The sequence below is a fragment of the Centroberyx affinis genome, unplaced genomic scaffold (assembly GCF_046629955.1).
Source record: "Centroberyx affinis isolate AG114_WGS23_722 - 3 ecotype Tasmania unplaced genomic scaffold, CSIRO-AGI_Caff_v1 ptg000021l_1, whole genome shotgun sequence".
NCBI lineage: Eukaryota > Metazoa > Chordata > Actinopteri > Beryciformes > Berycidae > Centroberyx > Centroberyx affinis.
This window is the reverse complement of record NW_027278735.1, coordinates 94,929-106,376: the sequence shown is the minus strand read 5'-3', so window position 1 is coordinate 106,376 and position 11,448 is coordinate 94,929. Positions and strand designations below refer to the sequence as shown.

General features: G+C 37.1%; 1 protein-coding gene across 1 annotated transcript; it reads right to left on the bottom strand.

The window, feature by feature from the left end:
* Window positions 1-898: 898 nt before the first annotated feature.
* On the bottom strand, window positions 899-10,366 carry rrh (retinal pigment epithelium-derived rhodopsin homolog). The gene is made up of 7 exons (XM_071544097.1): window positions 10,255-10,366; window positions 5,558-5,748; window positions 4,481-4,580; window positions 3,925-4,078; window positions 2,420-2,588; window positions 1,158-1,336; window positions 899-1,004 (listed from the first exon to the last, which is right to left on the bottom strand). Exons 1-7 carry the CDS (start codon window positions 10,364-10,366, stop codon window positions 899-901), a joined length of 1,011 nt encoding a protein of 336 aa, XP_071400198.1.
* Window positions 10,367-11,448: the final 1,082 nt, after the last annotated feature.

Sequence of the window (11,448 nt, the reverse complement as noted above, 5' to 3'; positions counted from 1 at the left end):
TTTTTTGCAAATTTTTAACTCATGGAAGTATGAATACTTTTGTCCTCAACAAAAGTCACAAACGCAAATATTGTACAGTACACTGCACTTTTGAATTCACGTATAATTACTTAAAATCTCAGGTGTTGCAATTTGCATGAGCACAGAAATTATATGTCCATTTGTATTTGCAATTTACATGAGCACAGAAATCATATGTCCATTTGTATTTGTAAATTATGTCTCAATGAAATGCAAATGTTGAAGTACAAACTTTGTAGAAAGATTAAGATTTTAATAAATACATTTTTACTACAATTACTACATGTCCATCTTTATCTTAAGCTTGTCTTTTCGTGTTATTTGTTCGGTAAAATGCTCATTGCATGAATCAGGGTGGAAACTGAACTTGAATGTCACCAAATGAAATCCTGCTTGTATCATTAGCAGACAGCATGTGAGGGGGAACAGTTCTGGGGTTTCTGTTCTTGTTTTGGCCTTATCTGAGTGCAAGTTGATACTATAGCATGCAGAAAGCCGAAAATGTCTCTGTCAAGGATTTGAAGAATGCAATTGATACGCAGAAAGATTTTCATTGTTATGTTTGTTATTAGTCAACCGCCGAGTACCTGGGAGAAAAACAATGGCTATAATGCCACAAAAAGTGGAATTTACACAGTAAAAACCACTCAGCATATAAAAAGTCACTCAAAAGAAAAATATCTAAGATGGATAGAATAATATTGATAATAGCAACTAAAGTGTACATCTAATAGAATTGAAATGCATGAGATCCTTATGGAAATCCAGCCATTCATGCTCTGCCCCTGTAGTAATTTATTATATGGCTTCTAGGGTTTTAATACCAGGGGATATTACAGTAATATAGTGTGATGTGTAATACTGAAGCAGTTTCAGGTCACTGGGTCAGAGGGAGTTGAGAGGTCGTCATGGGAACTTGGTTATTGATGGTAATTCGCTGCCTGGTTTGACACCGGATCATTCCTGTGATGGCTCTTCTGAACCTGAAGAAAAAGTTCAGAAGTCCTTGAGTGCAACATCCAACCACTAGCTAGTACTATTATCAGTTGATTACAGAATCAGCATCAAAAACTTTCAGTCCAGAGTAACTATGTACACACTAACCAGTATCATTATGATAAAGAGAAAAGACATACTTTTTGTTGGCAATGACATAAATACAGGGGTTGTAAAAGGTGGAGGACTTGGCAAAGAGTGGAGCGATGATGGCCATAGGGGCGGGTATCTTCTTGGGGTCGCCAAACGATGCCCAGAGACACACCATGGAGTATGGAGACCAGGCCACCAGGAACATGACGATCATCACTATGGACATCTGCCGGCCACATACACAGAGCATAACAGCTTTAGAATATTGTCGAAAAAATATAAGATTGGAGTTTCAGTTCTACAAACATTTCTCAGAGGCAGAGCTGCTCTGGAGGCAATTGTTGAATGAAATCTAAATGGGCGGAGCAAAAGAACCACAGTTTTCGGGGCGCAAGTTAGCTAACCGGCAGATTTGAATGGCAAAGAAGGAACTCTGGTCAAAATATAAATATAAATAAAAATATAAAGAGCAATGCCTTATTCTTTTTCATTCATTCATCACCATGGCATTTATGATCTTGGAAGGTCAGCAGCTAGCTAACTAGCTTACCTAGATAGCTATAGGGTATGGCTAGTTTGAAGTTGGAAGGTCAGCTAGGCAAACTAGCTAACCTAGATAACTCAGTATGTACAGTTAATAGCAGAGCCCTAGGCTTCATAATATTAGCTTCCTCCTCTCTTACCCCTTGCCCTTCTCTCCGGGCTTCAGTCTAATGTTACTTGGCCAGAAAAACTGTGGTTATTTGGCTCAGGCCATTGAGGTTTAACTCAACCAATCAGATTATATCTGCCTCCAGAGCAGCTCTGCATCCGAGAAATGTTTGTAGAAGTAAAACTAGAAGAAAAAATATGGCAGAACTTCTCAAGTACAACAGTTTCAGCGCTCCTTTTTTCTACCAGATTGCCATATAGGCTACATGGTGTGGTTAGGAATTTGTTACTGACACATACATTCATGTAATTCTAATGTATGCATGTAAACTGAACAGTGATGCGTAATAAATCACTAAAAGGGTCAGAGCCACGCATGGGACGGTATCTGTAGCTACCAGGCCACCCTATTGTGCCTTTGCTTGCTGCCCCAAGATTGATGCTCATATTTTACAAAAGCATTTCCAATGGATCCAAAACTCACGAAACATGCTAGAACATATTAGCTCCCAATCACAATGTGAAACCATACAATGGCAAAATTGCAAATGAGGTAGTTCTAGGGTAGTGGCAGTATCCTCATTAATAAGGAAGGATAAGGAAGAAGGAAGTTGAATGGGCCTGGAAATGGCTGTCTCTGGTTTTGCTTGCTTTTCACCTTGGTAACGTCTATCTGGTCTGACCAGTCCAAGTTGATGTTATCCAGGCAGGTGCTGGATTTGTATCTCTTCATGGTGACGGACACATTGTAGTAGCAGTACAGCATGACGGAAAGAGGCACCACAAAGTTTACAGCAATCACTGCCATGGTGTAAGAAATGAAGGAGCTGCGAAGGGAAAGCAGAATATTAGCTATGGTGTCTATTCACAGAACGGTACATTGACTTCTGTTCTTAATAGTGAACTACATGTAATTAAACTAGTAGTTTAACTACATTTTGCAGTAGCTTGCCGGTAGTGAACTACATGAACTACATTCATATTTGCATAGTGATTCAAGTAGTTAAATTACTTTTTTGCCATTTTTTGTGTGGTTAACTACTGAAACTACAAACTACAAACAATTTTGGGCCATAAAAGAAATGGAATGATTTTTTATTTTTATTTTACCATTACTGTAATTGAACCCCCTTTGACCAGCCCCGTCCCCTTTTAGAATTTATATTGCGGGAGCGAATGGGGAGTAAGCATTCCATTGTACTTGTTACACATGGCAATAAATGATTATTGCTATTTATTAACAAATGTTCAGAGAAGTTGTTGCATGCTATTTTACAAGTTACCTGGCTAACTGAGTAATCCTGCTTGCTGCAATACCCCCACCTGGACTACCCCCCCGATGGACATTGTATACAAAACCAAAGCTGACATTCCTTGCACTTTCCCCATGAATAGTGGGGTATTTTATTTTTGGTTTATGTATGACCTGTGAACAAGTGGGCACTTTTTGCAATAAATTCAATTGAGTGGCATTTTTTGCTGGCATGTGACTTTTTTGTATTATGTTTTGTTATAATTTCGTATCACATGTACATTGTCAATTTGATCATTATTTTTACAAAGTAGTTTGAACTACTTTTTCTAAGTAGCTTTAGTTAACCAAACTAGATTTCTCCCTATGGTAGCTTTGCTACTTTCAGTGTGAAGTAATTGGTAATTTGCAAAGCTATGCTTTCAAAGTAGCTTCCCCAACACTGATTATTAGTATTAGTTTTAGCATTACCATTAGCATTAGCATTAGCATTAGTAAGCACTTTTCTTAGCAATTTTCTGAGTAACTGGGAAACATAGTAGTAGCAGTAGTAATAGTAGTAGTAGTAGTCGTAACTGTAGTAATAGTAGTAGCAGTAATAGTAGTACAACAGTAGTAATATTAGTATTAGTAGTTAATTACTATTACTGCTACTTCTAGCAATAGAAGTACTTCTAGCAATAGAAGTAGCAGTAGTAGCAATTGTAATAGTTGTAGTAGTAGTTGTTTTGTGCGTGTTAGTGAACTCTCAGTAATTCTTGAAACAAAGTGACAGCTACTGTCCAACATATGGTGACTGGGGATAAATGTACAAATGCATTGGGGAAACTCAACCAAACTATGAACATATACAGAACATATGAACTCTATCATGCCTTCTACTGCTCATGAAAGTGAGGATGATAACTCACGCATCATTTTGTCTCCAGTTGATGGTGCAGGTAGCTCCAGTTGGGTCGGGGGCATAGCCAGACCAGCCTACTATAGGCATGGAGGACCAAAACACAGCGTTGAGCCATGCTGCCACAATAAGAAGGGTGTATGATCGGACGGTCATCTTCTGCCCTATGGAGAAAAATTACATGAACATGGACAATGAGTCAAGAGACATGACGAACTGTAAAACTACAGGCCCAGTTTGGAATTACTGGCTTTGTTAAAGTTTATTTCATTGGGTTGAAGACATGTTTTCACTCTCCAATTTATTAAATGAAGCTGTAAATGGTTTGTTTAAATTTGTGCTATTGGAGAAACACTTGAGAAAAAAGTGCCTTTGTTATCACTTACAGTTGCAAGAAATTATTTTCCTGAAGCAACCCCAAACCCTTCAAGAGTCTTTGTATAAACCCAGAACAGACATACCTCAAAATAGACTTGATCTTTAAAATAAAAATATGACCTTTTCAAATCTTTGTTGGGTTGGTTCAACATGCATGTACGGACAGTACCAGAGAAGTAAAAAGATACCTATGTCAGGTCTGCAGATGGTAAGGTAGCGGTCGATGGCCACCACAGTCAGAAGGCCGATACTGGCCATGCCAAAGAAAATGTTGAGTGCTGCATAGATCTGGAGGCAAAAACACAAAAAAACAAGTTCATAATCATGATAATGGGCCTAATGACAAAGTGAACAGTGTTGTAGAGAAATTGTTTTTAAATGTGCTATGTGCAGCATTTCAACATCAATAAATTAACATGAATTTTGTCACATATGAATTAGTATAACAAATGAGATTTTCACATTGTGAGCCATAAACAATGTAATGTGGTCTTCATTTTGAGAAGCAATAGCACTAACAATACCAGTGGTGTGAGATGGAGGGTTAGGGTTAAACTTTTTGATTGTACAAAACATTTATAGTTGTAGCAATAGCTCTTTATTGCACTCACATTGCGCTTTAACATGAAACTTTGCTCAGTCGCTTGGGTCTGGGTTTCCCAGTTCAATTCCTCAACCCAGATTAGTATCACATGCCTCAATATTGCTGTGAAATGACACAGGGCCTTGTAAAAAGCCCATAATCTGCTTTTTTATTGCTTATGTTATTTTGGGTTTGTTCATCATGTGATAGCGACAACATGTGATAGTGACAACATTTTTTGGAGTTTTAGCAACATTGATAGACATGTAGAGATGAAGACTTCTGACTAATGGAGAAATGCCTTGTGTTCATACCTTTTGCATGAATATTTGGATTATATGAATGAATGGATAGTGGATAATGTAAGAATTCTTCTCAACACACCCTAGCAAGAATTTGACAGAGAGTGATGTGCAGTAAGCAGCCAAGTCCAACACATGACGTGCAGTTTCAACATCAACCAGACGAGCACAACATTTTCACAGTATATTACAGCTTTGGAAACTGTTTTGGAACTGATATCATAAATCATTTTAGGTCGAATGCAGGTAGCAGACTACGGATGTCTCAACTTTCATTTTGGAGCTATATTTACACAGGTTTTCAACACTGACGCAGACCGGCATATCAACATCTATTCAACATCTATTCAACATCAAAATGACTCTCACATTTAACCAACCTGGCAACCCGTGTAGCCAAATTTCCAGCTCCCATGAAGGTCCGAGGCAGCGGACATTGGATAGCCGATGCCGGCCACTCCAATGTCAGTGAAGGCCAGGTTGATTATAATGGCATTGGTGGCAGTGCGTAGCTCCTTAAATTTCACAAACATTAGCAGCACCACAATGTTGCTAGCTAAACTGACGACACCTGAAAAAAATGGAAAAGCCAAGATGAAACACAGTGTGGTAGGAAAAGTCAAATGGCCACCAAATGGTCTTAAAATAAATGATCCTCATGTTTTGGTGTCTGAAATGTTATTGCTGTAGAAATATAGAATGGACCGCTGGAGTTACAATATTTTTTTTTAACAATGAGCTTCATTAGATCAGTTGAAAAACAAAATCAGTTGTATTAGCCTCATTTACAGTGTAAGCATAAAACTGCTGGAACTACAACCTTTTTGGAACCATTATGTAATTACCTAATAATTATTGATTACTTGTAATGTTTGATCTGGAAATCTGTGACCTGGGAAACATAGCTTAATATGTTGGGTCCATTGTAAGATACTCTTAAAATAGAAAATATTTTTAACATCTTTTAGGGGATTATAGGTGTTACATGTAACATTCTAATATTAAGAAATTGTTACCATATTCATTTTGAAACATAATTACCATAAACAAGGGAGACCATCACTGTGAAGACTGTCAGCCTCTATGCTCTAAACTGCATTTTACATTGTGTGTCACCAGGTTGGATTTGGAGGGAAATCTGCTGGCTTGCTTTATGGCACAAAACAGGACAATGGCAGATCTGACAATGGCAGATCGTGGATGGAGTGCAAGGCAGATGGGAAAATAACTTTCAACATGTTTATATTCTTCAGGGAGGGGGACGGGGACAGGAAGCAACAGGGCTTATGGGAAATGTAGTCTTAATTTTGAGAAGCACTAGCACTAAATGGTGTGACGTAGAGGCAACCAATCGTCTCCATTGTCTCTCAAACCATGGTCTCATTTGTTTACAGTAACTATACCAAGGTATCCCAATCAATTTTACAATGAGATATTGATGTTTAAAAATGCCAGACATAGCACCTTTAATGAGCTTAATGAGCTGAAAGGTAATGGCATGTACTTCACACGACAGCAGGAAAATGAAGGATAAAACCTGCACATCATAACACAAAAACATAATTTTTATATACTTATTTTCTGCATTAGTGTGTCAGTAGACTGCCCTTATAGTGATTTTTTTATATTTTGAAACTTCATTTCATTATTTTTGAAAGCATCTTCTCTTTATGGATTTTTTTTTACATGTACCTAAGACTTTTGCACAATACTGTATATGTACAGCATATAGAGAAATATTTTTAAGTCATTTATTTGTTGTTGAATATCATAGGTTAATTGTACAGGTTGTATAAGGATACACATTCATGCATGTTTCATATGTTGAATCTTTTCTGAACATTTGGCATAGCTTTTAAAAAATATTCTATTGATCAGAACAGTTCACACTAACAAATAATCTCCATTAACAGGGTTTTCCAAAACCAAGGTTCCTCAGTAAGGCTTTTTTTTCCAAGCTGTGGCCCCATCACCTGTTTCATAATATTTTACTCTCTACTGTAACTGTAACTGTTTCAACTCTACTATAGAGTGGCAGTGCAAAAAGTTTCAAATGGACACGTCTCTAAAAATGCAAAAGAGGTTTGCTTTGGAATACTAATTTCTGGAACATCACATTCTTTTAATAGGAAAATTAAGATTTTCTACTCCTACCTTGTTGCAGGAAGCTACAATTTTTGTAGAAACCTTAAAGCTGCACTAGACAATTTTGCACACTGTTTAAAATGTAAGCACTCCAGTGCCAAGAAATCCTGTATGGTGATGTCAACTGCACACAGCACACTTATGTTTAACAGCATGGACAGTCTGTGATGCTTTATACCAAAGGAAACCAAAGGGACAAAAGAGGAAAAGATCTAACATTAGTGAGTCCAGCTTTTTTATTAGCTGCTGTTTAGGAGACAGTCTGGATTTCACAAGTTGCCTGGTGCAGCTTTAAAATTAGTGATTTTCATTATTATGGAGGTGATACACAAAGCAATTTGGACATCGTTCTGGGAGAAAACAAAGAAGACCCAGGGTGAGAAAGGTCCTATGTGATCAATGCAACAATGCTAAGGTAAATCCTTCAGCAATGTTGCCCATTAGTGTTGCTCATAAAATTGCCCTGTGTATCACTGCCTTGATAAAACTGACAATACAATAATGCAAAACCAGGGATTCAGAAATGTGATTTAAAGATATTAGAGCTTTGTTGAAATTGTCTTAAAATGAAACAAGGTTTCATAGTAGACATTCTTGCTAAACTTCCATCATGGGACACATTGGCAAGGCTTGGGTGAGTTACATAACGCTCTCAGAACAGCTTTTTAAGCATGGAGAGAATGCCAAAGCTCGGCTAATACAGGCTCTTTTGAAAGGCCATTGTCCATTGAGAGTTACAGCATTAGATGACAGTGGGGGAGAGGGGGGTATGATGAGCCAGTGGGTAAGTTGAGCCAGCCACTGTGTCCTAGCAATGATAAACACTATGTGTCATGTGACCAATGACCAATTTAGGAAGAGACTTCCATTTCAACATGGCTGCAATGGAACGAGCCACATATGACAAGTGGTCAGTACATTTATGCTCATAAAACTGTTTTTGCAACAAAAGGTACATTTTTTATATTCATTGTTTAATGGCTGTTGTCTCAATGCCAATTTAGCTACATTCAAACATATATAAAATAAATGCTGCTCTATTACAAAGGATTAAATCCACATTAGCAAAAGGTTAGCAGTGAACTAGTGTGTGTGTTTTTTCCCCCAAAAAGGTGGCTATGGTGTAAATTGAACAATAGCCAAGGGGTAAATGGAACCAGTGGTTCCCCTGTTGATTTGTGATATTAACAGTAGTATTTTAATGAATAACTGTGCATTTGTTTTGTATCTTGAACACAATAGAGCAGTGTTTTTCAACCCAGTCCTCAAGGGATGAGAAACTTTTACCTCCAACTCTACTCTTGCAGACCCGATTCAATTAAGATGAGGTGTCATGAGAATGTGTGGCCCTTAATTGAATCAGGTGTGCAAAAGTATTTTGTATTGCCCTGCAGCCTGGGTAGATGGAATGTTGAGCAGGTGTGGCTTCACAGGCAGGAGTTGTGTAAGAATTAAGCAGACAGACAAGGTTGTAAACATTCCATCACAGTCCCTGTAATATCTTGTTTTCATTTAGTCTAGTTTGTGTTGCCTATATGTGATTTTAACATGTTTAATTTCAACAGGTAGCCACAATAGCTTTTTATTAGGGCTCTGTTCAATAATAAAAGTTTGTTTACGAAACATATTTGTATTTAGTTTTCAGCAATGTCCATTTAAAAAAAAGATTGGCTTCGATCTTTTATTTTAAAGACTTTTCAAGTAGCCAAATGTTACTTGTAATGTCACATTTAACTCAGGCTTGTACTTTGGTTTGCAAAATGGCATGCAAGAACATTTTACTACTGTTCTATGGGAAAAAAACTATTGAAAAAATAAGTAAAAAAATAGTTTTAATAAAGATGTTTTAAAGTGACAATATCGTCTTTAAATTCATCTGACAGAAATAATTTATTTGTATTTTATCCAAACTGAATAATTCAGTGACTCAGTTGTCCCCAAGCAGCTCAGTTTACCCACTTGCTAGGATCAATTTAAATATAAGATAAGATAGCACTTTATTAATCCCCCCAACCTGGGGCAAATTGAGCCAAGCAACCACTTTTGTTTACGAAGTTATATTTTCATTCTTCTGTCGTTTATCTGCATTCCTACCAGTTAATTTGAAAGTCAACGTCTTGAAATATGAGTGGAAAAATTTGTTTTAGGTCTCATTTTCCCTTGCCGAGATAACATTTTGAGTAAAAACTGGCTCATCTTACCCCGCTCTCCCCTACATACTACACACAACAGAGAAATGCTTGTACAGGACAGATTCCACTGGTACTGATTTCCTTCTGCTGTCTAAAAGAATCTTAACATTCCTGTATTATCAGCTGTTAAAGATCACATGAATCCTTCTGAACTATTATTAGAATGCCTGACAAACACTGAGATGACCAGTAAATAAACTAAATCTATTAATAGCTCACACAAACGGTGCAAACAAGGTATACATTTTATAAATTTAACATGAGTTGTTTCCTGCCATAAGAAAGATTTACAGAGCATTAATTGTATTGCAAAAACTTGTAATGATTTGAACACAAGTCCTCTCAAAAGTATCTAATTTTGAGGTGCACATTATATTTCATTATATACTCTTTTACAAACAATTTATTTGAAATACAATACTGTGCAAAAGTATTTTTTATATACATTTCTTAGAAGTCTTAGATGTTTATTTGTTTTCTGCATTAGTGTCAGTAGACTGCTGTTTATTGTAAATTTTCGATATTCAGAAACTTTTCATTTCATTAGTTTTGAAAGCATCTTAGCTTTATGGATATCTTTGACATATGCCTAAGACTTTTGCACAGTACTGTACATATATGCACAGTAGAAACAGACAAATGCTCCCATGTAGCTACAGAAGCACACAAGACAAAGGCAAAACTCACAATAGTTTTCATAATCCATTCAGTAATTTGACTAGTTGTCTTATCTTTGTTACCTGCAGTGATGAGATATGCAGCCACTATGTTGTGCTCCAGCTGGGAAAAGGCACTTTCCCCCCCATACGGTTCGATATCACCCGAAGTGTTGACTCCAGAGTCCAACCCCATTTTCAGAGGTGTGAACAGCAAAAACAAAAAGAAATATATACCCAAAATGAAATTAGCAGCCTTCACAGAAACAGTCTTGGGACTTGGAAAACGACACAGAAAACGACTTCCAGTTGGGCAGAACGGTCAATATTACTTCTGACTAAAATCTGTGGGGGATTTCTGGAGACTCTGGTTGAGAGGTGGGGGAGGTACATGGGGAGGGTTTGTTTGTGAGGGATTACTGCATACTACTGCTCCCCTATTACCGGTTACTAGGAGGCAGTCGTCTGTACGTAACATGGGCAGCAGGGCTACACAAGAGAGGATTAGGACTCACGTGGAATTTCTTGCAAGAGGGGCTCCGGCCAATAAGCTTGGACATTACAAATTTGATGGTGAGCTGAGGCCTGAACCACCCCAGACCCCAGACAAGTTCAGTTCAGTGTGGGTAAATAGCCACAGCTGTTTTCAAGCTACACTGACAGCAAAAGAAAAACCTTTAATCAGGGGTGGGATCCCTGATTAAAGGTTTTTCTTTTGCTGTCAGTACCAACCTTCCATGACTTTCCATAACTAAGTCGGAGCACTTCCACGGCATAAGACTTGTATTCCCTCCAAGGTTATTGTTAACGAAAACTAACTAAATAATGAAAACTAGGTGTGAAAAAACATTTTTGTTAACTGAAATAGAAATAAAAACGAGGCTTTACAACTAACTGAAACTGTATTGTGTGTTTACAAAACTAACTAAAATAAACTAAAATTATAGAGAAAATGTCGTAGTTTTCATCTTTGTCAAACATAACCCTAGTATTGAATTTTTGAATCTCACCCCTGACAAATACCCCATATTACAAAAAAAGACTAAAACTAACACTGAAACTAATAAAAACTAAACTAAAACTAAGCATTTTCAAAAAATAAAAACTAAACTAGCAAACCCGCTTTAAAAACTAATTAAAACTAAACTGAAATTGAAAACAAAAAGTCACACAACAAAATAAAAATAAAAATGAATGAAAAATGCAAAACTATAATAACCTTGGTTCCCTCTTGGATTATTAATGTTGTTTTTCAGTCTGGTTTCCACTCCAGTTGTG

Excerpts from the sequence above, each read along its gene's own strand:
- rrh (XM_071544097.1), bottom strand. The coding sequence starts at position 10,366 with ATGGGGTTGGACTCTGGAGTCAACACTTCGGGTGATATCGAACCGTAT. Across the intron at positions 1,337-2,419 it reads ACCAGATAGACGTTACCAAG|ATGTCCATAGTGATGATCGT; the intron begins GTGAAAAGCAAG and ends TGTGGCCGGCAG. Across the intron at positions 1,005-1,157 it reads TATGTCATTGCCAACAAAAA|GTTCAGAAGAGCCATCACAG; the intron begins GTATGTCTTTTC and ends CTTTTTCTTCAG.